The 27,734-nt window shown below is 43.9% G+C and overlaps 1 protein-coding gene across 1 annotated transcript; it reads right to left on the bottom strand.

Annotated features, from left to right (window-relative positions):
• Positions 1 to 999: 999 nt before the first annotated feature.
• LOC311028214 (lysophosphatidylcholine acyltransferase 1-like) lies at positions 1,000 to 27,434 on the bottom strand. The gene is made up of 14 exons (XM_084032602.1): positions 27,195 to 27,434; positions 17,949 to 18,088; positions 16,424 to 16,638; positions 15,616 to 15,728; positions 15,405 to 15,465; positions 11,613 to 11,671; positions 8,311 to 8,345; positions 7,297 to 7,351; positions 7,036 to 7,118; positions 6,797 to 6,922; positions 4,078 to 4,231; positions 3,143 to 3,241; positions 2,806 to 2,947; positions 1,000 to 1,449 (listed from the first exon to the last, which is right to left on the bottom strand). Exons 1-14 carry the CDS (start codon positions 27,279 to 27,281, stop codon positions 1,316 to 1,318), a joined length of 1,503 nt encoding a protein of 500 aa, XP_083888728.1. The 5' UTR covers positions 27,282 to 27,434; the 3' UTR covers positions 1,000 to 1,315.
• Positions 27,435 to 27,734: the final 300 nt, after the last annotated feature.

The raw sequence follows: 27,734 nt of genomic DNA, 5'->3' as shown, positions 1-27,734 counted from the left end.
GGAATTTACAGCCGAGTAAGAAAATAAAAGCCCTTAATGATGGAATAAATAATAAAAAATAATGAGGCTTTCATGAAATGTGAGAACCTGAGTCCAAAAGTCAAATCACCTTGATGTGAATGTATGAAAGCAGAGCTCCACCTAGTGGATTAAGAGAGTAGGTGACAACACAAAATTATATTTTTTAATTGTTATTAAATTAAAAGGCAAGGCGCTTTAATTTCTGTATTTAAGACTCTTGAGAAATTACACTTGACAGGTAAAATTGCAACCATAAAAAAGTACAAAATGTGTCAGTCCACTGTTTGAGTTGGATATTTAAAGATAAGAAGAATAAATTCATCCGTCTGTCAGGTTCAAAGGCAGGATTTGCTGCTCTAAACTATCCTCTCACGTTTTTCTCAGAAAAAAAACAAAGCTGGATGATCTGATTGGTATTCCTATCAAACACATACACTATGTAATGTATAGCAGTCACAGCTGCTGGAAGTAGGAATGATTATGAGGCAGATTTTTCTGGTATTTGTTCTCATCGTAGGCCGCATGATTTTTCTCCTAATCCTTTTTCACCTGTAATTAGGTTCCATGGTTCTATTCAAGCCTACACTATGTATATGAGCAGCAGGACAGGATAGCAGCATGCTAGAACCAGAACCAAACATGGAGAGGCAGCGTTCACTTTCTACGCACCACATATCTGGAACAACTTCCAGAAAACTGCAGGTCTGCTGCAAATCTCAGCTCTTTTAAAACAAGACTGGAGACATTTCTGTTTGCTGCTCTCAGTTAACAATACCATTCATGAACTTCTTATACTGCACTGTCATTTCTATTGCTTTGAAATTCTTGTTTTTATTTGATTTCAATTGCTTGTTTTTCCAATGTGTTCAATGTTTTATGTAAAGCACTTTGAATTGCCTTGTTGAAAGGTGCTATACAAATAAAATTGCCTTGCTCGTGTCTATTTGCCTGAGATCATCAAAAGGGCTTAAAAAAATAAAATAAAAAATACCCCTCCTTTTATTAAGTAAGTTCTTCAAATATCATATCACATATGAAAATACATGAAAAAAAATAAATAATACATATTCAGAGAAAAAAGGAAAACATGTTTCCTAATATCATAGCAGGGACAAAATGCAAAGGAAAGCAAAACAAATAGTTGAGCAGAGAATCGAGATGAGTGATTCCATCATCTGTGCTCCACTGATCCATCCACACCGTTCCAAATAACTCCGTCAAGTTGTTTCTCTATCAGCGCTGGAAAGGCACAGCTGCAGAAGGACAATCGAGCGGTTGCATTAATGTCCATTCTTCAGTCATCTTTGTTGTGGTTCTGGCCGTTGCAGCTGTAAGGTGGACCGATGCAGCGTTTGCGCGGCTTGTTTTTAAAATCGAGGCACTGCTGGACGAATCGTGGGTGCTGCTCTATAAAATGATGCAGTTCATCTGGGAAAAAAACATACGAAAATGGTGTTAAATGTTATTACCACCATCAGTGGATATTAGGTCTTTAAAAAGATCAGACATGTTTAAAGGAAAACACCACCGCATTTCCATACTGAACTATGTTCTGCCCTGATCTTAGACGAGGTGATACATACCTCCCTCTCCTCTGTGCGTGCACTCAATGGCTCTTGCGCGCACTCCGCGCAGCGCTAATTTGCTAGCATGTAGCTTGTCCCAGTATATTCCTTAGGATCCAAAGGGGGGTGAAGTTAGAAGCGACCAAGCACTTCCACGTTGTCCCTATTTAAATACGGTTACGTGAGTAGTTACACGACCCAAGTTTGGTTACACAAAATGAAACATGCCAATTTTTCTAAGCGGATAACAAGGATAACTATATAGTATGGCGGAATAACAACTGGAAGCACTTCGACGTCGGCGCAGTAATATCATCACTCCCCTCCCCCTCTTACTTCCGTCAATAGAACCTACGTGACCTGCACGCCGTCGCCTGCACCAGCTGTAGTAGTTTGTGCACAGTTGAGGAAGCATCAGGTTGTAGTAAGATAGTTTGTGAACAATCAAACATCATGGTTATAACGTGCATCGTACAGGGTTGTGAAAACAAGCAGAAGGTATATAGTCCCGTCATGTTTTGAGTGATGATATTACTGCACCGACGTCGAAGTGCTTCCAGTTGTTATTCCGCCATACTATATAGTTATCCTTGTTATCCGCTTAGAAAAATTGGCATGTTTCATTTTGTGTAACCAAACTTGGGTCGTGTAACTACTCACGTAACCGTATTTAAATAGGGACAACGTGGAAGTGCTTGGTCGCTTCTAACTTCACCCCCCTTTGGATCCTAAGGAATATACTGGGACAAGCTACATGCTAGCAAATTAGTGCTGCGCGGAGTGCGCGCAAGAGCCATTGAGTGCACGCACAGAGGAGAGGGAGGTATGTATCACCTCGTCTAAGATCAGAGCAGAACATAGTTCAGTATGGAAATGCGGTGGTGTTTTCCTTTAATAATGTAATGTTTAAGATATCAGACAGAGGAAAACTGCAAGGTTTTTACTTTTTTTTTTAAAAACAAATTTAAGATGAAATGAAAGAGTTAAGAAAAGAATGGACAGATTGTTGAAGAGGCAGATGGTGGATGTAAAGGACCCTGGAACCGATGGTTCTTATCCTCTTCATAAAGCCAAGAAGAAATCAGATGTGACGGTGACAGCACAGACAAAGTAGGAATAGACTTATAGATGCTGTCAAGCATCTCCACAATGGTCTCATACATGTACAAAAGGTATAATAATAATAATCATAATTTTGCAGATGTTGAATGAGTCTTACCGTACGTGATCTTCCCTCGGTCAGGTCCGCCAAGGGATAAAAACAGACCTGAAAGTTCCACCTCTTTGACTCCCAACATTATTTCCAATATGGCGGCGAGGTCCTCTTCTAGGACGTCCCCGTTGTCCTCGTTTTCATACATCTATAGAAGAACATTTGTGCTTAGAGCAATGCGTTCAATGGTAGATGTATTGAATTGCATTGCTTTATTTTAATGCAATCAGAAGAGACAAAACGGTGAAACGGTGCAAGGAGAGGCATGACACCCACCTATTCTAAAATCAAGTACAAAACAATAACAAAATAGGGCATAGAAATATAGGAATAAAATACGCACCTTAAAGGCCAATTTGAGGGTTTCCATTGATTTTGATGGCCGATGGACGGTAGACAAAGCAGTAACATAGTGTCTGATGTCCATCTGTCCATCACCATGCTGTCAATGAAATGAGCAGTACATTAAATGCAAAGCCCAAATCATGCACATTTAAATGTATAGACATTTAGCAGAGTTCATATTCTCCACAAGGGGGAGCTGGTGAGTCATTGTCAAACTAGTTGAACACATGGAACTGGATTTTGGATTTCCACAAAAAGGTCTTTATCATCACCCACAGGAATACCATCAGTCTCCAGAGCTTCGCAGCCTTGCAGCAGCTAGTTCACCCTCTTCAACTGAGCATTGCCTAAGCCCCGCCCCCACGCTACTGTCGCTTAAGCTGTCAGAGCTACCGCTCACGGCTCATAAATATGACACTGAAAATATTTTAGATACCACTAAGCTGTGCTTTCTGTACTTGTGTCTTCCACCACTGTCTTCGGGCGACACGGTTACCGCGCAAGATTTCAGAATGAGATTTCTACTTGAGCGAGACTCCTTCCATGATGTCAGACCATTATAATAACATTTAGAGCCTGTCAAGCACTCTTAGTGGATGTAAGGGCAGGAGTGTGCTTGCCCCGATATGATTACATTAAAGCCTGTGAGCGACTGCCTTTTATATCGCTCTTGCTCAATACAGGACTAATTTCAGCAATTGTTGTCCCTATTAGTCAGTTATACAGAACAACATGACAGCAAGATGTATTCTTTAGCTCCATTTCAATGTCTTCTAACCAAAAAAACATCATCTTTTAATCTCTACTTTTATACCGTTCCACATGTCCTCTTTTACCAGTTTACCCGTCTCATTGTCTGTATTTACACATACTTCCCACTTTTTAAATGGTTTTAAAAAGAAGAAATGAAACGTGGGATGTGTCTGTGTTTACCTGATCAAAGAGGCTGTGGGCCTGCATGAGTGTGTCTGTAACTGGCATGTTGAGGAACTGAGCAAAGTCCTCCAAACTCAGCCGGCCTCCCCGCAGCTTCCTGGCTCTTGTGGCCTGCTCCTCCAGCACGGCGTCTGTCTGTCCTGCACTCAGCCTGTTAATACACATCATGTGACAACGTGTTAGTTAGTCATACTGTTACCCACGTGTGTGACACATACGGAAACAAGGTTAGTCATCTCCATGTTGATTGAGCTGCAGAAATAACACATACCTATCCGAAACAACTATTTAACAATTAGTTGAGGAGAAATACCCAGGCTTACATGGGTCTGGCAGTTTTAACTGGAAAACACTTTATTTAGAATAATCCATCCATCCATCGTCTACCACTTATCCTGTATTCAGGCAATTTAGAGTTACCAATTAACCTATCCCCATCCTGCATGTCTTTGGACTGTGGGAGGAAGCCGGAGAACCCGGAGAGAACCCACGCTTACACGGGGAGAACATGCAAACTCCACACAGAAGGAACCCGGGGCCGACCCGGGAATCGAACCAGAGATCCTCTCGCTGTGAGGTGACAGTGCTACCCACTACACCACCGTGCAGCCCTATTTAGAATAATACTAATGATAGAAGAGTTGAGTGCTGAGCCATTAGCAATCGCCCTTCGCAATGATGCTGATATAAAGGGAATAAAGAGAAACGGCTCAGAGAGCAAGGTGTCTCTTTATGCTGATGACATGCTTTTATATCTGTCCGACCCTTTAACTAGCCTTCCAATAACACTTTAACTAGCCTTCCAATAACACTTGATCTCCTCAAAGAATTCGGCAAAATATCAGGTTACAAAATAAACTTACAAAAAAGTGAGATAATGCCAGTGAATACTGCAGCTAAGCAAATTAATTTAGACTCATTTCCACTAAAAATAAGTGTGCAAAAATTTAAATATTTAGGAATCTGGATAACTCACACAGCTAAGGACATCTTTAAAGCTAATTTCTCACCACTACTTTCTAATCTTAAATTAGATCTGGAACGCTGGAGTCTATTACCTTTGTCATTGGGAGGCAGGATTAATACAATCAAAATGAATGTGCTACGCAAATTTTTGTATGCATTTCAGTGTATTCCTATATTTATATCTAAATCATATTTTTTGTCAATTGACAAATTGATATCTGCATTTATTTGGAACAAGAAAAACCCTTGAATAAGGAAAAGCATGTTACAACGGCATCGTCAGCAGGGGGGATTATCTCTTCCTAATTTTCAGTTTTATTATTGGGCTGCCAACATTAGGACATTGTTATATTGGAAGCAATCTCCATCTCATGATAATGCCCCTGCGTGGCTACAGTTGGAGAACTTATCTTGTTCAACTTCCTTGTACTCCCTGCTCTGTTCAAGACTCCCCCTACCGGATCCTATATCCAGATTTTCCTCAAACCCAATTGTGAAACACTCTTTAAAGATCTGGAAGCAGTTTAGGAGATTCTTTTCTCTCAAACACTTCTCGATGTGTGCCCCTATGGTGAGAAATCACCTTTTTGTGCCATCAGTTATAGACGGAGCTTTCCATGAATGGGTGAGAAGAGGAGTAAATACAATAGAGGATCTTTTTGTAGATAATACTTTTATATCCTTTGGTCAGTTAATGCTAAAATATAATATTCCCCGCTCACATTTTTTTAGATTTTTACAGCTCCGTAGCTTCATATCGGCATCATACTCTCTTTTTCCATCACAACCACCCAACTCTCTTTTAGAGTCCATTCTGAAACTTGACCCATGTTCCAAAGGGACCATTGGAACAGTTTACTCTTTGTTAAACTCACAAAATCTGGAACCCTTGACATCAGTAAGAAATCGGTGGGAGGGAGATTTGGGGACAGTGCTTTCTGATGAAGTTTGGAAGAAGGCCATAGATAGGATACATTCTTCTTCTATTTGTTTACGTCACACAGTCATCCAGTTCAAGGTCTTACATCGCCTTCACTGGTCAAAAGTAAAGCTGGAAAAGTTCACACCTATCGATCCCATATGTGACCGATGCAAGCAAGTGCCGGCTACGCTTTCACACATGTTCTGGTCCTGTCCGAAACTTAATAATTTTTGGCAATTGATATTTAAAACCTATTTAAAATTATAACCCCCCCCCTCGGGGGGGGGTTATAATTGGATGAATCTAATTGTATCTGCATTGCATTCTGTAAAACGTCAAAAATACCAATAAATAAACCTTGAGAAAAAAAAAAGAAGAAGAGTTGAGTGCTATTGTGAAAAATAACACAATAAGGAGGCGATTTTGATAAATATTAAATAATCCAAATTTAAAAAAAAACTGAAGGTTCGTATCTTTTTACCACTCATACCACTGAACATTTCCGATTTTAAAGGCTCCACTGGATATAAAATCGGATTGCAGAAAACTAAATCTGTTGAAATTTATAGACATTCAGGGTTCTTTTTCTCTCTTTTTCCCTTCATAACATGTTAGCCAAAAATAGTTAAGTTGTAATGTGAAAAATGTCACACAAATAAAACTTTTGTTTGATTGATTTTTGTTTAAATAAAACCAATATTAAGTTCTGGCCTAACATTTGTGCTTTTGAAGAACAAAGTTTTCCTCATTTGTTTATTCATCTCGAGTTCCCCAAAGTCTTGGACCAAAACCAACCACCACCGGTCGATCCAGTCCACAGTCACTCACCCCAAACGGCACAGCAGCCGGTGGAGCTCCAGCAGGCTGCTGTAGTCGTGGATGCGCAGTGGACCCTGCGTGAGGCTGATCTCACGGTCATCAAAGGACAGGTCTGTGAGTGGAAGCTCCAGCGCCCTGATGGAGGGACAGGTTTACCTTCTACTCCTCTGTGCATGTTATGAACACCCAAAACAAGCATGTGCCAACCATGAAACAATGATTGTTTATGCAGAAACACCAACACTCACTTGGCCATGAGCGTCCTGACGTTCTGGGCAAACAGGGCAGGGTCTTCCTTCTCCTCGTTTGATGGAGTGTAAATAGGCAAATACTAAGGAAAGAGGGAACGCGGCGTCCTGTTATGAAACTGTGTACTGATCCACTATATAACAATAAATATCACATTCATTGCATATATTCAGCTAATGTCTCTCAGTTTGGGAGGAAGATTTAAGATACCATGAAATGGTAAACACAGTTACTTTCTTCTGGCTTATTAAAGCACTCACCTCTATCTCCATGGAGTTATGAGGTTGGCACAAAGTGAGCCACAGGATCTTGAACCTGCAATACAGAAGTGTTGCCTTTGTCTACACAAGATAGTCTCAGGAAGAGGAAAATAATGTGAGGGACGGAGACGAGAAGGAAGATAATGGAGGTTTCCCCTCGAGCATCGAACCATGTTTATTCTGAATGGAACACGGGTCACTGGTGTGTGTGTGTGTGTGTGTGTGTGTGTGTGTGTGTGTGTGTGTGTGTGTGTGTGTGTGTGTGTATGGCGTCAGAATCGTTTCATATTACTTGCGCAACTATCAACTGAACGCGTCACACCCGCGTGCTTTGACGCCTGTGCAGCACACAGCGCCTGACGTGTAATGTAGTTTCCTCATTGACTTATAATGGTCACGCGTTCACGCGCACGTTCACGCGTGATGGCTGCTGCACGCCTGTGATCACATTACGCGGAGTAACTACGCGTAACATTCATGCGTTTTTTAGCGAACGCACGCATTAACACTCGCATGAAGATAATTGAACATTTTTGTCAGGCGCTCACATGTACGCGGAAACGACGTGCGCAGACTCTGTCACGCGTAACAAGAAGCTGCGTACATATGAAGCAGCGTGCGCACGTCTGTCTGTCACTGTTTGACAAATGTTGTTACGCGTTCACACGCACGTGCGGTCGCAGATTCTGATGCTGCGCGGCCAGAATTGATCTGCTGTGCGCACCTACTCCGCGTAACATGAGCGTGTAATGTAGTTGCCTCCCCTGGTTGACTGAAATGAACAGGCCAACTACATTACGCGTTCAAGTTACGCGGAGTAGGTGCGCACAGCAGATCAATTCTGGCCGCGCAGCATCAGAATCTGCGACCGCACGTGCGTGTGAACGCGTAACAACATTTGTCAAACAGTGACAGACAGACGTGCGCACGCTGCTTCATATGTACGCAGCTTCTTGTTACGCGTGGTTAGCGGTGTATGTCAGGGTGAAGGTGTGAGAGACAAAGAACACTTACGCTGCGGGACCTCGCCACGTCCACGTAACCGTATCCTGTGGACAGGAAGGAGAAAGACGAGATGGTTCAGGACAAACTCACAAAGGGGAGGAGCGTCCTCAAAACGCTCTTGGTTGTTTCCCTTGGTTGTCTGGGAGTTCTGAGGATGGCTGAACTTTATAGATGATACTAAATGAATATTCATTGTTGCCGAGTGCCGCCTAAATACCGTCATACTGACTTGTACTAAGGCTGTCACCCACCAAAGAACCACTTTAAATCTTGTGTTTACCAGATATGTGCTCGTTTGCAAATGAGTCATCAAGTATGAAAAAGGCATTCAAATAATTAGCAAGTGACGTAAGAAATCTCAGTCAAATGAGCACAAAATGACAAATTCCTCAACTAATATTCCCAGAAGAAGCAGCCCTACTTTGTATGAGTACTGTTGAAACACTTTTGAGCCAGTAAATCAAACTACGCCTCCATTGTTTTTGGGGTTGTGGAGTTGGAAAGAAGTGATCTTAACGGACCTCTGCAGCTCCTCCTCTCTGCTTGAGGCCAGCGGCTTTAGGGGTGGGAATATGTTGGCACCTCATGATTCGATTCTAAACCATTTATTGATGCATCTAGATACAACCATTTTTTTGTGTACATTTCCATGCATGATTTGTTAAAATATACTCTAATTTTGCTACTCAGAGTTTGCTAGTCACTTCCTACTTTTGTGATGATCATTAAGGAAGACTTACCTTCTCTAATATTTTATGAAAGAAAATATATTGCCAAGAGTATTCACTCATCCTTTCTAATAATATAAATCTGGTGTTCCAATCACTTCCATGGCCACAAGTGTATAAAAGCAGCACCTCGGCATTTAGACTGTTTCTACAAACATTAGTGAAAGAATGGGTCGCTCTCAGGAGCTCAGTGAATTCCAGCGTGGTACTGTGATAGGATGCCACCTGTGCAACAAGTCCAGTGGTGAAATGTCCTCACTCCTAAATATTCCAGTCAACTGTCAGTGGGATTATAACAAAGTGGAAGCGATTGGGAACGACAGCAACTCAACAAGAAGTGGTAGACCACGTAAAATGATGGAGTGGGGTCAGCGGATGCTGAGGCACATAGTGCACAGAGGTCACCAACTTCCTGCAGAGTCAATCACTACAGACCTCCAAACTTCATGTGGCCTTCAGATTAACTCAAGAACAGTGTAGAGAGCTTCATGGAATGGGTTTCCATGGCGATCAGCTGCATCCAAGCCATAAATCAGCAAGTGCAATGCGAAGCGTTGGATGCAGTGGTGTAAAGCACGCCACCACTGGACTCAGTGGAGACACCTTCTCTGGAGTGACCAATCACGCTTCTCCATCTGGCAATCTGATGGACGAGTCTGGGTTTGGCGGTTGCCAGGACAACGGTACTTGTCTGACTGCATTGTGCCACGTGTAAAGTTTGGTGGAGGGGGATTATGGTGTGGGGTGTTTTTCAGGAGCTGGGCTTGGCCCCTTAGTTCCAGTGAAAGGAACTCTGAATGCTTCAGCATACCAAGAGATGTTGGACAATTCCATGCTCCCAACTTTGTGGAACAGTTTGGGGACGGCCCCTTCCTGTCCCAACATGACTGTGCACCAGTGCACAAAGCAAGGTCCATAAAGACATGGAGGAGAGAGTTTGGTGTGGATGAACTTGACTGGCCTGCACAGAGTCCTGACCTCAACCCGATAGAACAGGTGTGTCAAACTGATCCAGCTTGATTGGTTGGATCAGGTGTGTTCTCACTTGGTTGTAATGAAAACCTGCAGCCACAGCGGCCCTTTACTGGATCAGTTTGACACACCTGCGATAGAACACCTTTGGGATGAATTAGAGTGGAGACTGAGAGCCAGGCCTTCCCGTCCAACATCAGTGTGTGACCTCACAAATACACTTCTAGAAGAATGGTCAAAAAGCCTCATAAACACACTCCTAAACCTTGTGAAAAGCCTTCCAGAAGAGTTGAAGCTGTTGTAGCTGCAAAGGGTGGACCGACGTCATATTAAACCCGATGGATTAAAAATGGGATGTCACTTAAGTTCATATGCGAGTCAAGGTGAGCGAATACTTTTGGCAATATAGTGTATGACTTTCTATGAACACAAAGTCCTCCTGTTACAGGCAATAAGCATATCCCTGAGAGAAAACTGTAACCTATACACAAAAAAAAAAAAAAAAAATGCAATCAATGCAGCTTGCATTTCAACATATTATGGAACTATGTATCAGCTCTCATGCTAACACATGGCTACTTTTGGTCATTGATAATCAGTCAAAGATAAGAATAAGACCCAGTAGCTATGCTACTTTATGCCGCTTGCATTTTTCCCCACCCCTAAGCAGTTTGAGGCTACATTAGCTGCTACTAGCACAATAGCCGTTGAATTAAACATTGGTAAAAAAAAAAAAAAAGAAAAGGAGAAAAAATACATCTTTTTGTTTTGGTTGTGCAGCATTGATTTTACTTGTTGGGGGGGTCTGCACGGTGATGTAGTGGGTAGCACTGTCGCCTCACAGCAAGAGGGTCCCGGGTTCGATTCCCGGGTCGGGCCCCCCCAATGGTTGTTTGTCTCTACATGGCAGCCCTGTGATAGACTGGCGTCCTGTCCAGGGTGTACCCTGCCTTCACCCAATGACAGCTGGAATCCCCCCACCCCCCCTGCGACCCTGAATACAGGATACTAACAATCAAAGTTTTGTGCGATTTGTTTGAAACGTTTGAGGCTGAATGGTTTGCTGGCGTTTCCACTTCCATTTGCAACATTTCTCCACAGCTTAGTGAACAGATGGAAACACTTCTGGTGGTGCAGAAATAAAGAGTCTTATTGAGGTTTCCTCGTCTTGTGCTGCCATGTTGTCACTGAAGTCAGCACAAAAGGGAACCAAACCAAAAACAAACAAAAAAAGGAGTAGGTAATAAGAACCGCATAATTCATGAGAGAGTGAGGAGAGGTGCTGAGAGACATGACACCTGTGTGTGTGTGTGTGTGTGTGTGTGTGTGTGCGTGTGCGTGTGCGCGCGCGAGTGAGAGAGAGAGAGAGAGAGAGAGAGAGAGAGAGAGGGGGATGAAATATCAACCTACTAGAACATGAAGTCATTCAGCACAGGGAGGAGACTAACGTGAGGGAATGAAACCATGACATGGCAGGTGTGTGTGTGTGTGAGTCAGCATGCGTAGCTTTGTGCACATGGCTTATACATGTCTGGAGTGGAACTTGAACTGTGTCCAAGGTTACAGGCATAGAGTGGGCACCGAAAGGATTTTAAAAGTAAGAGCCTTTACCAGTTTGTTTGGGTAGCGAAGCACCACAGGCTGGACTGGGAGTCCCGGGATAAATGCACCTGAGGAAGATAAAGAGAGGAGGGTGGCGGTGAGACAACAACAGGAAAGGGAAAAAACACTTAATTCAATGACAGAATGTATATATTACGCAGATGGCAGAGAGACTGAACAAGGTGCTGGGCCGTGTACGGCTTTAGATGAGTGACTCACAGCCTCAAGATAACCTCCCGCCCGGCAGACGAGCTCTCTACTGACATTGTAGAATGTCCTGCCACCGCTCAGTGGGGGGAATCCATGAGGCAACAAGTGAACATTTTTTTCAAATTTGATAGAAGCAGGGAAAATGGGCGAGCGTAAGGATTTGAGCGACTTTGACAAGAGCTAAATTGTGATGGCTAGACGACCGGGTCAGAGCATCTCCAGAACTGCAGCTCTTGTTCCCGGTCTGCAGCGGTCAGCACCTATCAAAAGTGGTCCAAGGAAGTGTCAGTGTGGGGGTCCGGGGCTGTTGATAAGGCCAGGTGCAGGTGGGAAGAAACTATTTGTGGTAGGGCTGAGCGATTTTATCGATTCTGCGATATAAATCGATATTTTGTTTCCACAGAAAGTATCGATTTTTTAGCCACGAGTATCGATACATTAAGTCCCATTCAAATCCCCCTGGCACTCGGCTCGCTGCGCCGAGAGACGGCCACGCAGCAAATAAAAGCAAATAAAAAAAAAGGGTAAAATTACAACTAGAATAAAGTTAACTAGAAAATTCCCCCGCGGGAAATTTTGAAAGAGCCACGGGGGTTACTGCCGGAGTGTATATACATTACGATGAGATTCTTCGAGATTTCAAACGAGACAGAGTTGTTTTAGAGGCAAATACAGAGACTGCTTGCTGAAAAACTGTCCCTGAAAGGAACGCGCATCAGCAGTTTTGCATGAATTTACCTCTAAAATGGCTCCGTCTCATAACGTTACATTATTATCACATAGCGTGGTGAATGTGCAGGTCACAACTTGTCCACAAAAGCGTTTTGGAGTTGTTGGATTGTGTATTTGATGAGTTTGATAAGTTTGATACATGTCACCGAGCTCAGCTGTCACTCAAGTACTCAGTACTACTGAGACTCAAGTACTGAGTACTACCAAGTACTACTGAGACTCAAGTACTGAGAACTACTAGGTACTATGTTAGGGATGTCCCGATCCAGCTTTTTGCACTTCCGATCCGATACCGATATTGTAGCTTTTAGTATCGGCCGATACCGATACCGGCCGATCCAAGCATGTATTAAAGATTGAAGATGCCGGTTGATGGAAATGATCCAAAATTAGGGGCTGGAAAAATATGGCTGGAGAATGATGAGCATCACATTAATAGCTACAGATACTGTAAAACACTACAACGACATGAGTGCATATATTGTCTTATTTTATCAAGTAAAATATAAGTTATGGGTTTACTCAACAGCTTAATAGTTCATAGAAATTCAGGTAGAAATAGGTTAACTCAGAGTTCCACAGCTTATCAAAAACAATCCTCCCCCCACAGGGAGTCCCTTGCTTTGCATTCACACTGCTCCAGCCCAAACGGGCTTTAGCCCGTACACACGTCATCACGTCCTAATACTACACACACAATATGGCTTGATGTTGTTTTGAAGGAGTGCATATATTTATCGACAACACTCGACCTGCATCAGCGCATGTGCGCACGAGCGGATCTGTGCGAGCAGGCAGCGCGGAAGCCGGTCCGGTTCCGGTACCGGTCCCGCTCACACCACGAGTCTGAAGAGTGCAACAGCTTATCAAAATACAGTGTCAACTCCGTGTTTCCAAAGTAGAAAGCGACATCGTGGTGGTTTAACGAGGCGGAACGGCATCAGAACAACATCAAGCGCGTAAAGTACACGAAGAAGAACGTAGCGGGAGCGCGCGGCGAGGATTGTTGTGGCTGCGCGTCTTGCGGAGCAAGTCTACTGTGCTGCGCGGAGGTGCTCCTAATGTAAATGATTATTGATTTATGAATGAATTGATAGGTGGCTTATTTTTGGCATATTGATTTCATGGCCTGTACAATGGTAGGGGAAACACTGGACATGCACACAAGTCCGTCTTGTTGTTGTTTAGGGGATGCTGGACAGGTCGCGAGGTGTGCGCTAGGTGTGCTGGAAAACGCGGACCGGACTTTGGGGAAAAACAGAAAAAACTGGAATGGATTACTACATCGGTGCGCTGGAAAACACGGACCGGAGTTTTGAAAAAAAAAACTGGATCGGGAGTCCGGATCGGGATTTTCCCGTGCAGGCCGATCCGATATCGATATGCATTTTTTGCTAATATCGGCGGCCGATCCGATCCAAATATCGGATCGGGACATCCCTATACTATGTACTGTCAAACAGTTGAGTGCGTCGCACTGCGATTGCCCCGTGGCCCTAATAAGTAGGCCCTAATAAGTAGGAAAAAATCCTCTGAATAACAATAGTGCTCGGTGCGATTGCCCCGTGGCCCTAATTATGATAGAAAGGCCAGAAAGCTGCTGCAAAATATGTTTAAACAGCTTTATGTTAGCCTTGATGCTTAATGTTAACGTAAGCCCTGTGATGATGGGATGGGGGGGGTGTGGAGCCAGTGAAGAGACATAAATAGAGGAGACATCCACAGGGGACTGGTAACACACATCCGACAAATCAAGCCGGACAAATGCAACCAAAACAGGACCAGCAGGGCTTACTGGGAATGACAGAATTACAGACTGGAAGGAAAGGGATTAGAAGGGCAGGCAGGGAACAATAGCTGACAGCGTAACACCAACACGGGATGGAGAAAAAAAAAGGATGGAGCCAACAGTTACGTGTCCTGTTGAGGCGTCTGAATCCGAACCTGCTGGGCCAACGTCATGCTAACTTGCCCAAACAGATCCACCTGGAGTTGGCAGCTCTGCAGTCAACCCCACTCACGCTGAATTACAACATGAATCCTCAACGAAGTGGGCACACAGCAAGAACTACGTCAAATAATAGTAATCATTTTATTTCAGGACAACCAAGATCACCTTACAATGCAGCCATTCTGAGCTGCAGAAAACCCACACGTTATTAAAGTCAAGTATTAAAATCCAAAAGACTGCTCTTCACGAGTCCACGTCCATGCGGACCGTGTAAGCGAGTCTTCAGGGTCCAGGGTGCAGTATTTACAAGTAGTGAAGTGTGTATGTGTGTGATATATTACCACTTATTACCACAGTGTCTGTTAAGACCGCAACATAAAGACAACCCGTCTCTCACGCAAATACAAATACTGTACGTGGCTCAGCTGAGCTCAGGTGTCTGGTTCCAACACACGTGGTGAGGAAGAAGATAAAAGACGTAAGTATTTTAATTTTAGAAGCCACTGAATAACCAATATTTCAAAATCACAAAAAGCTGAATATATTATTTTCAGCGTCAAGAAATTCAGATCCAAAAGTTAAAGTGGACAAAGATCATTGTACATGACATACAGAACATGGTATTTCAATATTAGCGTTTTAACTGGTTGTAAAACACTTTCAATTGAACACTGTTGGCTCTGTGTGACGCTACAGAAGTAAATGTGGCCATCAGTAAGAGGATGGCCTTATTAACGCTCATCTTTAATACCAACGCGTCTAGATTCTGTGTAAAATCAGACTAAATCCTGCAGGTTTTTAACAATACAATTTCATTGCAATGAGGATGTTTGGATTTTGTGAGGACACACACACACGGCTACCTTCCACTGGGTTTCATGTTGCCATAGAGAGGACTGAACACATACCAGCCTTGAACAAGATGAGCCCCGACCTGTTGGTGCACGTCCCCTCTGGGAATATCATGATCTGGAACAAATGAATACACACTAAAGTGCACATACACACATACACATCTGGCTCTAACTCATTATTTTAAATGGCCCTTGATCTATGTGAGCTGAGGTTAGTGAGCTGTGTGTGTACATGTGGCTTTGTGTGCGGTTCCATGTACGTTACCTGAGGCCACTCCCCTCCAGACTGGGCTCTCCGCTTGATTTCCTCTACGGTTTTCCTTCTGGAGTCCTGATTCGACCGAAACACAAACACCGGCCTGATGTAGCTGATCAGAGCTGGGAGGACAATGGTGAAGACAAAGCTTTTAGAAAATGTTCATCTAGAAGAAAAGCTAATGAACCCAGCAGGATGCATGTTTAGCAGTTGAAGTGAAAGGGAGGTACTGGGCATGATTATGATTACCGTCTCCAATAAGAATTTTGTTCACAGATTTCCAAGAGCATATTGGTTTACACACATTTTCACCCAATGCAGCCAAAAGTTTCCTGCTGCAGATGGACATTGTTCACTGTAGTTTAAAGTAAAGTAGGGCGTCTTGAAACAAATACAGCTTCAGTGAAGAGAAAAATTTTTTTCCCACATGTATTTCTTTGTCAAAGAAAAAAAAGCATTGCAGCACATCCACTCTAGTTTAACTCTAGTCCTATAGTTACCTGCAGCACCCTTATGTTTAAATAGAGTAAAATACTACTGAAAAATGTCTGCATGTGTACTAGTCAAGAACACTGGTTTGTCTAACAATCAAAGGTTCTGTATCCCTCTGTGAAAAAGAGTAAAATAATTGTGTAGTTCATCTGTCCTTAAACTCTTTTCATGGTATAGTGCGGTAGCTTCTACACAGCATTTAAAATCATGTGCCAGCAGTTTGCATTAAATGGAGAGTATGGTTCATGTTATTATGGTGCGTAAGTGTTACTTCTTTTTGGAATATCTATGAGTCAAAGCGGCAACAGAGAAGTGCATTACTCACTGCCCCAGACAGGAATGCTCCTGCTCTCCAGTTTGGTGACTATGGAGCACATGGTCATGGTGACTGGGATGGCATCAAAGTAGGAGGAGTGTGGTGCCACGGTGAGGATGGGGACTTCAGAGGGCGGCGCCCGTTCACCTTTCACCTTGATCCAATGGAAGCCTCCACAAAACCACATGGCTCGCATGATCACACGCAGACTCAGGTCGATGAACCTGATGGAGGACACGCAGACAGTTGATGCAAAGTGGAAATGCAAATGGCCGTCATAAAAGTGGGCAATCTGGAAAGTCAACTCAAGCACAAAAACAATATTTGAGGCTCGTTGGTACGTTAATCCAGATTCTTCAATGGGATCATTCTCAGTTAAAATATGTTCACGTAGCTCCGATGAACACTGTATATTCATTAAATGAAATAAGCAGACATGTGCATCATGTTCAGTAAATAATCAGCAGATACAAGACAGTGTTTGTCTTGGCCGTGATCCGTTTGTCATAACACTATTTACAGGACGCTGCGATTCTCACACATTTCTCAGTAATCTAACATTTTGGCTCTCCCTCTCTTACTTTCCCTCTCTCTCTCTCTTTTTTACTCTCTTTTTAATCTAAACTTGTTTTAAATTGACTACTATCCCTTGTGTTGTTTTAGTTCTTTTAATTGTTTGTTGTAGTGTTGTAATTAACTCTGTTGTGCTTTTGCAATTGTACAGCACTTTGGTCAACTGAGGTTGTTTTAAATGTGCTTTATAAATAAATTGTGACTTGACTTGACTTTAGTTCAATAGACTTTAAAGGCAGGAACACACCGGCCCAACCGTTGGACGTCTGAAGCGTTTGGAGAGGCTCGGACGAGGTCGGGAACACATATGTTTGGTGTGTACAGCTGCGTCGGAAGCTTTCGGAGCCGCGCGGACGTTGTCTGATCAGACTGAGCATGCGAAGTCTGAGGAGGTGAGCTGTTGGACGTCTGAGCCATTGGATACTCTGATTGGCGGTGTGCTAGCGAATCAGAGTATCCAATGGCGGTGTGTGGGCGGGGCGGAAGTGACAATGGTAAACTCCGTATTACTCGTTCCCTACTGAGACGACGTCTCCGTAAAATAATGAGCCCGAGAGCACACAACGCGAGTGTCACCATGGCCAGAGTCATCTTTCCAGAAATGCCAAGTATTTAGTCCACAAAGGTCTTCTCGAGTCGAACGAATACTGAACCAAGACTGTGTGTGCATTGTTTTTATCTGCACTCCGTTCCGTCATTTCCTGTTTTCCTGTTTTGGAGTACTGGCACGAGACTAGCGCCACCCGCTGTTAAGGAGGCTTATTGCATCTCGCGCAAGCGCAGAACGTACACGCTGCTGTGGTGTCGGAAGCACGTCGAAGCGGTGTGTACAACGCAACTTTTCTACCAAACGGGTCAGACGAGAGGCAACAGAGTGGGCGGAGAATGGTCGGATAAGGCAGTTGGACGTCTGGGCGGTGTGTGGGGGCCTTAACACTCTCCTACACAGAAATACACACACCTCGTCCACCATGACTGTGGCTCGATGACAAATTCAGAACGTCCCAGGGAGGCGGCGAAGGCGAAGGGCCACGCCAGCAGCATGAAGAAGGACACCAGCAGCAGCCGCACTGGAAACACTGTAACCGACATCAGTCCTATCTGAAGAGACGAGAGATACAAGGAGTCACATTGTTATCATTCACTGCACTTCCAAAGCCCATTATTCTCTGTTCCATCGTCACACATGCACATAGCTTTACAGCCAGCCGTCATTCAACATTCGCTACATTCCTGTACAGCGGGAGGATCTGCCTGCTCCGACATGGGGGTCAAGAGGAGGGAAGGCCCATTCCGCCTGTGTCTTCAGGGTGGAACAGTAGTCAAGCTCTAACCACACTTTCCTGTTTATGGATCGCTCGAGCTCAAGTGTTTAGATCAATACTGAAGTCTCGTCCTTTACAGCACTAACATTAGTTCCAGCTGTCACTGAAGTCCCCAGAGGAGGAGGTTAAGGGGACGCTGACTCCAAGCTACTCCAAGGTGTAGCTGAGGACTGGGAGGAAAAGGTTAGCGGACGAAGCTTTGCTGCAAGAGTCTCAAGTATCCCGCAGAGTCCGGGTCTGGTGACCCCCGAGGAAAGAGATGGGCTGGGAACTTTTCACAACTTCCTATTATGACAAGGCCAACGGGAAGGAGGCAGGTCAAGGAGGAAGAGAGTGCAGCGACGGAGGCGAAGAGCTCTAGCAGAGTCACGTTGACTGAGGTCTAGCAGGGCCAAACCACCTGGGCCCTCATTTATAAAACTGTGCGTAGGATCCTAACTAAAAGTGTACATACGCCAAAAAGCCAAAGTTTGCCAAAAAAAAAAATCTGATTTATAAAACTGTGCGCACGCAAGCTGTACGCAATGTTTCCTTTATAAATCACTGGATCACCTACAAGTGTGCGTACCTGAATCCCGCCCTGTACACGCCAACATTTTACCATATTAATGAGCCGGCATGCAATCGTTTCCGTGTGGTGAATCACGGCGACAGGTCAGGAAAAAGCAAAGAAACGTAACTTTTCAGAAACGGAGAAAGAGACACTTGTTGGGGAGGTGGAGGCCCGGACAATAATTTAATTTAGTGGCCACAGCAGCGGGATCACGAATAAAAAGACGCAGTGCGAGTGGCAACACATTGCTGCTGCAGTCAACGGCGTCAGCTGGACGGAGCGGACGGTGATCTGAAGGTAAATGACATCTTTCCGCTCCTAACATGGATTTAATGTATTGCTAGAGTATTTGAGGAAGTTTGATTTTGATGTGACTTTGACGGGGATTGTGTCCGAAAAGGAGGGAGAAACAGACGCGACTGAGACCAGAGGTATAAGGGTGAACAGATTTTACACTTTTATTGTATATAAAACAAAACGTTAAATAGTTTTTGTCCTTCCAGAGTCTGCAGCGTGTGGCATAGAGGAGGGTGACGTGAGGAGGATGATGTGAGGAGGGTGACGGTGAGGAGGGTGATGTGAGGAGGGTGAAGGTGACGGGCCCTCGGCACAGCGTCCGGGTCCGGTGCAAAGTAGCAGCGCACCCCGGACGCATGGCACATCAAGCGGTCGGGTGCTCACTGATGCCGTCCTGCAACTTCAGCGAGACACAATCACCGCCATCAACAACGTTGCAGATGAGCTACGGCAAACGCGCACTGTGATTAATAAAAGAATACGTTTACAATGAACATGGATTGTTGTCTTCCTTATCTTACAAACGCAGCATAACATCCTCACGGATTCTTGCGCCCTGTTGATACCCCTCCAGTCGGGCAGGGGGCCGAGGCTCATCATGCTGGGGACTCTACCACCTTTGCCTGGTGGAGTCTGCCTCCTGAAGTTCGGTAAAGTTGCGCTCTCCACGCTCCACGACTGAGCGCGCACGAGCGTGCCACTCATTATAGCGCATTTCCTCTGCGCTCTGGTGGTTTAAAAACGAGGATAAGTGTAACAAGTATACGATGGCTTAATGGCTGTATGTATGTGCGGTGATGATATATGCACATAAATAAGGAGAATATTTAGTTATTCCCGCTGTGTTCTACAGTGATCTAATGGAAGGTATTTATTGTATACTGTATTACATGCATTTGGGCCGTCTCCTCCTCCTCCTGCGGTGACAGCGCTGATTCAATATTTCAAAATGATTTTGATTTAAGATACAAGTCAGATTTTAAAAGAAGGTGTTAACATGAAAAAAACTATCACTCATTAAAAGCGTCAAAAACATTGCTGGAGTTCCTCATGATAACGCAGATCTAACGTAGGCCTATGATATATAGTGTAATTAAATGTGTGCGAGTCATCAAAAATATTAAAATAGTTCTTCTCACGTTTACTGCTGATTCCCTTCCAGTCTCCAGAATGTGCGTACCGGTACGCATGCCTCAGAGTTTGCTTACGGGTACGCACACTTTCCCGTCAAGTTTGGTTTTTATAGATCACAACATTTGCGTGGAAAGTGGCGTACGCACGTTTCCAGCCCCGTTTTGTGCGTACGCAAGCTTTATAAATGAGGGCCCTGGTCCAGGCCGTGTACGATGTCCTGCCCAACCCATCGAACATCTTCCTCTGGGACAAAAGCAGAATGATTCAGATTGACCACAATGCAAGGGGCAATGGAGCAGTGTTCAGTATCATGGAGAAGTGCCACTGCCTGTGATACTGGGATCAGTCTCTCCAAAAGGGTGGAGAGAACAACAGGAACACGTTCCCAAACATGTTCAGCCTCCATACAGAAAAAAGGTTTTGGAACCACTGACTTACACAATGCATCTCAAGAAGCTTATCCTGTAACCACACAACTCATTTTCAGACTTTTTTTGGGGGGTGGTCAGTTCAGCCGTAGTCCATACAGTTTAGCCTCTCACTAAAATCAGAGTTCAATGAAGCCAGACAGTGGAAATGAGTGGTCAGCTGGCTGGCCTGTCATGCCTGTGTGTGTACTAACAGGGTCATAAAGTCATGTCCTCCAGTGTAAATTCAGACTGTGTGACATTTTAAGCCCCACTTTTGTTCAATCACCCCGCACTCCCTCGTCCCCCGTTCATCAAGCTTCCGGCCTGCCTTACAGTAATCACCAATCCAGGAGGAATCCCTCTCTTCATCCATCCATCCTTCCTTCCTATTTGCTCAGCTGCACCTTCATTTATCATGCTGCTCTCCCTTCAACTATTTCCCTCCTACTTTGCATTGATGTGCTTTTTGTGACCACTCTGGGGAATCATGTCTACCCCCCTCCTGTCACATCTTTCCTTTCTTTCCACTGTTTTCCTCTCTCTCCAGAGGAGGAACCCAGGTGCACACTGCAGGGCTGTATTAATAAATAAACAGTATGGGGAGATTTATGATGCTCTAACGCCTCTCCTCGCCTTCCCACCCCCCACGCCTGATGCACAGTGCACTCATCGTCAGAGCTTAACGAATCCATCTGGGAGGAGACTGACATTTTCTCAGGAGGTGGCATGAGAATGAGCTGGGGCGGGTAGGGGGAATGATTGTTAGTGGTTTATGAGAGCACCGGCCCTTCCTCCACTGATGATCTGAAAATGTGCTGTGCTCGGCTCCCTTGTACTACACATCCTCCCTCTACAATAAAGGTATATTCAAAGGGTTTTTACCATAACCCTCTCAAAAAGGCTCCTCTTATTTGCAAGTCTGGATGTAACAAAGCATCTTAAAGTGCCACTCCACCATTCTTGAAGAGACGGGGGCTAAAATGATACAGCATGAGAAAAACAATATAACCCCATTAAATACGGCAGATGACTTTTTGGAATTTTACAATAATAATAATAATAATAATACAATTGATCAATATTAATAAATAGAGCAAGTAATCAAATTATAAAAAAGGAATAATACCCTGGGGCATGGAATTTAAAAGGTGTGATTATTTACTTGGCAGCGAAGGTTGAAGAAAAGGGCCAATGGAGTTTCACACTATGGGAATTGTATTGAATTGAAATTATTTTTTGCACATACTTGAGACTTAAAGTGAGGATATCATACTTCCTCCTCGTCCAATCCTGGTGTCTGGTGCCTGGTCCCATGACCCACAATGCAACTGGCTTGGGTCAAGTGACATTACTTGTGGCAATTTATCAACTTTCACACCGCTCCCTCTGAAACCATAACATTCTTTGTACAACTTTTCCCCCCATGCATGCAGTAATCGATGAAGTTCCCCTTTCATGTGTGTGTAATGCTAGATAGCCAGAAAACCCCTCTATCAGTTTACTGGTATACAAAGAATATGGTGGAAAAAAAGCCACATCAAACAAGCAAGTCTACTTCTTCACAGAGTCATCAAACTGGTCTGCTTATCCAGTGTTTCCCCTAGAATTTTTTTCAGGCCCGGTGGTACCCACCGAAAAAACCCTAAACAGACGAGACGCGTGGGATGGTGTATTGGTGCAGTTGGATTAAGTCAGGTGGCACAGCAAGCAGTCTGCAATTCTGCAATTATTATATTTGCATTCAACATTTTTGTTCAACCTGAGTGTATTCAAGGTTTTCAAGGAGAGAGTGACTTATTAAGGTGCCGGTTGATGGAAATGATCAGGGTCCAGAAAAATATGGCTGGAAAATGATGAGCATCACATTAATAGCTACAGATACTGTAAAACACTACAACGACATATGAGTGCATATATTGTCTTATTTTATCAAGTAAAATATAAGTTATAGGTTTACTCAACAGCAGTTAACTCAAAGTTCCACATCTTATCAAAAACAATCCTCCCCCCCGGGGAGGGGGGGCAAACGGGCTTTGGCCGGTTGTACATACGTCATCACGTCCTAATACTACACACACATGGCGTGATGTTGTTTTTAAGGAGCGCCGTCTCTGCTTATATTTCTCGACAACACTCGACCTGCATCAGTGCATGTGCGCACTAGCGGATCTGTGCGAGCAGAAAGCGCGAGCGCAGCGGGTTTTGGACGGAGACACACAGCGGCATTTTTATTATGTAAAAATAAATAGTAATGTAATGTAATAAAATAAATATTATGGACCCTATGGACCGGTTCCGCTCACACCACGAGTCTGAAGAGTGCAACAGCTTATCAAAATACAGTGTCAACTCCGTGTTTCCAAACTAGAAAGCGTCATCGTGGTGGTTTAACGAGGCGGAGCGGCATCAGAACAACATCAAGCGCGTAAAGTACACGAAGAAGAACGTAGCGGGAGCGCGCGGCGAGGATTGTTGCGGCCGCGCGTCTTGCGGAGCAAGTCTGCTGTGCTGCGCGGAGGCGCTCCTAATGTAAATGATTATTGATTTATGAATGAATTGATAGGTGGCTTATTTTTGGCCTGGCGGCAGGTCTCCTTGGCCTGGCGGGCCGCCAGGCCTGTACAATGGTAGGGGAAACACTGTGATCTTTTGTTATAGTAATGGAACGCAGGCCCCGAGGTAAGTATAAAATACAACTGTGCATATCACAAAGCAAATATTAGAACAGACATTCTTTTTTGTTATCAATACATTTTAAGACAACATTTAAAACAACATCATTAATCCTAATAATGTATTTATTCATATAGGTTTTAATATTGGACATTTGGGTCTCCATGTAGTCTAGTAATTGCTTACTGCAATTAAAAGTCATCAGATTACAGGGTTGTGTTATTAAAGTCCCAGTTGGCAAAAATGTTTTGATCATACTCACCGAAGCCGACACTATGTTCAGATAGAATAACATAAATCATCCGGTTTTAGAAAAAAAGCGCGCCTCTACGTGCAAAGATTCAACAGCGCACGGATCATCCTGTCCAATCAGACGCAGGGCTGTGTTCGTGCACACACAGAGCCCCTCCCCCCTCGGGTTGTTCCACTATCACAGGGGGAAGACGGAGGTGTCATGTCTCTCAACGGCCACGTTCAGGATGAGCGCAGCAGTGCTACGTTCTTTTTCCAGGCTGAACGTTTTTACAGAAAACCAGAAGCATGTTATTATATATTGTACTATTCTATGTATTGATCCAAATCAACTGTTCAGACCTGCACAGACACTGACTGGCTGCACTCTTACAGGCATTTCCCCTGTTACACTTAGTCGTTTTCAAAGAGGAAGTGTGCTTCCCACTTGGGGGCTCAGTCTACGGTTTGTCGTGTTGTTGGTTTGTAGATGTATGGGCCATATGTCAGGCTGGGAGTTAAGACATGCAGTCAAGCAAGTCTGAGAGAAAAAGGTAGAAAAACCTGTTACACAGTTCAAGTCACACCTTGTATTCAATAACTGCAAGGGGTGAAAATGCACACTGGCCTTTTTCTAATTATTTTTGTAAAAGGATCTAGCTGCTATTAATCGAGAACAACAGACAGACGCACCGGTAGATTAGCCAATACTGGAATAGTTAAAAAAAAATGTTTTTCTTTATTTACTGAGATTTGAGCAGGGCACCAATACAGTCTGTGGACGTTGCAGCTATCTATGGAATGTCAAAGGTTGGCAGTCATGTCCGTATGATGGTCACTGTTCAGTAATGTGTGAATGAGCGCTAACGTCAGGCTGTCCCTTTCACTTGCTGACCTAGTTGGTCTACAGCGCTGCTGCTGATCATGTTTTCTGGAAGTCGGAAAACAAAAAAAAACATTCAGGAAGACCAAGCGCCGGGGGAAGGATGTTCTTATTCATCAAGCCTCACATGCTAGCAATATATGACAGACCCACAGATTCAAAAGCAGACCCCATGTGGTCATATAGACCTGAAGCTTATAGTATGGTAGCTACGTAGGAAGTTGTGTTTCTTTAATCAACAGGTAGAGCTTGCGCTCGTTTACATGGCAACCATGCTTGCGTGCACAAGGCCAAGTCGACGCGTGTCTGAAGTGGAAAAACACACCTCGCTGCTACATTACGAGCAGGCAGTGGAACTCGACACAGACACGCATGGTCCAGCTTAAGTTCCCCGGACTGCAGCTGACATCTAGCAGAGACAACGGTTTACAATCTAGAGCAAGCTCCAATAGATAACCTGAGAAAAAAGTGTAGTTACAGCATTCAGCGAGCTAAACTGCTTTGGTTAGAAGATCTTCACAAAGCCAAGCTTAAAGCATAGTTTACTGCGGTGAAAGAATGGAAAACCAAAAAGGCAGAAAGGGGTTTACTACATTTCTCAGCGGAATGTAATTGTTGGGAACCGGCCGTGCCCACATAAAGGCCAATTTCCTGAGCCTTGTCCTTTGTGAGTGTTGCTCTGAATGAAAGCAGGCATCGCTGAGCATGGAGCTATGGGGAAACAGATAGACCTGGTGGGAGTGCACTTCCTCCTTTTGTCTGCTTGTGTAACTGCAAACAAATAGAGAAAAAAACGCATCTGTAACTTGTTTTGGGAAGAATGACGAGAGGGCAATTGACTCTTCACTAAGCCCCCACCCCCCGCTTCTACGCCACCAACCTGTCAGAGCTACCATGGAGTTTTGGAAAAACTATAAAGCGATTTTAGAGAGACGCAGGCAGAAGGACACAATTAATTTGAAAGATATATATTTAGGATGCCGAACTTAGCGAAGGGTTAATTGACAATGCTTTAATCTTACCTTGTCAAGCTGACCTCAAGGTGATTCATTTAATATTTACAGAAAACCAGATGAAACGACTCCTTTAGTTGGAGAGTTGGACTACAACAGCAGTGATCCTGTAAGCAGACCACCAAATCACTAAGCATGAGAACCCATTGATCCATCGGTTGATTGATGAGAAGGCCCTCCTCCAGCAGTGAGAAACCATTGATTTCAATGGTTGATTTAAGATGTAGCCAAAGCTGGTCCATCCATATCCAAAACATCAGAGTATCTGGCGTTCATGTTTGGCCTCTGGCAACATTACTGGTTTTAACAAAGTGCATGCTGTTCTTCAAATGTGCTATCGGTGAATTTAAGTAACAGGATGGAGCAACGCTAACGGGGCAGATCCCAACATTTATGGAGTTATGGCTATGGCTGACACGTCTTACATACGGTATCCATAGTAGACTTTGATATTATATTTGATATTATATTCTATTGTTTATTTTTAGCATTAGTAAATGTCTTTATCTGTCGTGCAATTTATTGTTTACCTTAGTGTTAATGTCTACGTCTCATCTGTCTTGCCTGTACACTTCATCTCTTTTCACCGTGGGACAGTGAGAACTGCTTCTTGATTTCTTTGATTGTGGTACATGCAAAGAAACTGACAATAAAGCTGAGTTGAGTTGAGTTGAGCCGTGGGATTGGTGTGTCAGGGCCTTAACCCAAACCATTAGCGTCTCTTGCTACGCCATCATCCATTCTAATGAGGACTACTTGAGTACACATGAAACTGGCCTATCGGCTTGTGTAACCCTGTGCCAACAACACAGTGTAAACGTGTCTCAAAAGAAACTGGTGTAAACAATGAGAAGTGAGAGTGATGGAGGGAGAATGTGATAAAAAAAAAGGGCATTTCTTTTCTTCGCTTTGTCAAAAAGGGGTTTAAAAATAATGTAATGCAAATGTCAAAAATGTGGCTAATGGAGATTCAGCTCTGGCTTTGAAGATCCACCCAGGACAAAGTGGACGGCTGGCCCACTGTTGACACCACAGATGACACTTATTATAGAAGCATGTGGGGCAGCATGGCAGTTACTTTATTGATAAACAAAACAACATTTAAGTGGGAAAACTGTTCCTAAATCTGAGCTAAATGCAAGGCTGCACAGATGCTGCCATAACCTCTGTGGGTGCTACCAACCCGACTGATGGCCCACAATTATTAACTGAAAATGTGTTTTTCCTGCAGGGCTTCCTTCTGACAACAAGTCAAAGATTTACCATTAATCAATGTGGTTGTTTCCAGGACGACACCACCATGCAAAGCCACGAACACTGAGGTAAATCCTGCTGAATTTGCAATGTGGTGACTTATCACATTCTGTAACACATGTGGGTTGATTATTACATAGTACATGAACGAAAGCTTCGCTGAACACTTAAAATGGATTATTGTTTACTTTAAGGACCACTTCATGAACACTGACTACTACCTGGAGGACATTGTATCTTTCAGCAAGACAAAGTTTACACGTTCAAGTGTAAACCGCCCCACGCATTGAACAAGGTGTCCCTCCGCTCAAACACGCTGGATAAAGTTTAGGGCGTTTACACAGCGTAAAGAGCAGCATCTGTAGAGGAAGGCTGATGTTTATCCATAACTTTACGGTAACATAATGCTTCGTTCGTCATCTTTGTTGTCTTACCTTTATTTTCTCCATTGCGGTGAGCTTCAGATCGTGGACGAAGGGGTTTCTCGCCACTCTGGAGGGGCAGCTGTTTGAACACTTCATCGCTGAGGAGCGGAGCTTGAACCTCGAAATAACAAAGAAAAAGTCCAGAATGTTCCGTTACGCGAGTGAAGCTCGTCGTTACACGCCGTAGTTGAGCACCTCCTCGGGTTTCCAGTCCACCCTCCTCCGAGCAGAGGAGAGACTGATGCTGGCGGAGGACTCGGCGTCGCGCTAACAAGATAGCCAGATGAAAACGACGGGACTTCCGGTTGTTGTAAGATTCAAAATAAAGGTAGTGTGGACGCGGCGGGCAGGTTGACAATGCAGCCTGTTAGTAATGTTACAATGGCGTCGTATTGTTTGCACGTCCAAACATGTATATAACACATGCGGCTGTATTAATTATTCCAAATATTAAAATGTGAAATATATTATTAAATTTACAAATATTCGGTAAAGCTTTTATTTTGAAACCAATGACCATGAATTTGACAACCTGGTGGCAGGTGCGCG

This window comes from Eutrigla gurnardus (genome assembly GCF_963514095.1).
Source record: "Eutrigla gurnardus genome assembly, chromosome: 17".
Classification (NCBI taxonomy): domain Eukaryota; kingdom Metazoa; phylum Chordata; class Actinopteri; order Perciformes; family Triglidae; genus Eutrigla; species Eutrigla gurnardus.
This window is presented reverse-complemented; position numbering and strand designations above follow the sequence as displayed.

Bases quoted from the DNA above. Each gene is read 5' to 3' on its own strand.
- LOC311028214 (XM_084032602.1), bottom strand. From the start codon at position 27,281: ATGAAGTGTTCAAACAGCTGCCCCTCCAGAGTGGCGAGAAACCCCTTC. The intron at 15,729-16,423 runs GTGAGTAATGCA...TTGTCCTCCCAG, and splicing joins GAGCATTCCTGTCTGGGGCA to CTCTGATCAGCTACATCAGG. The intron at 4,232-6,796 runs GTGAGTGACTGT...GTGTATTAACAG, and splicing joins CGGCTGCTGTGCCGTTTGGG to GCTGAGTGCAGGACAGACAG.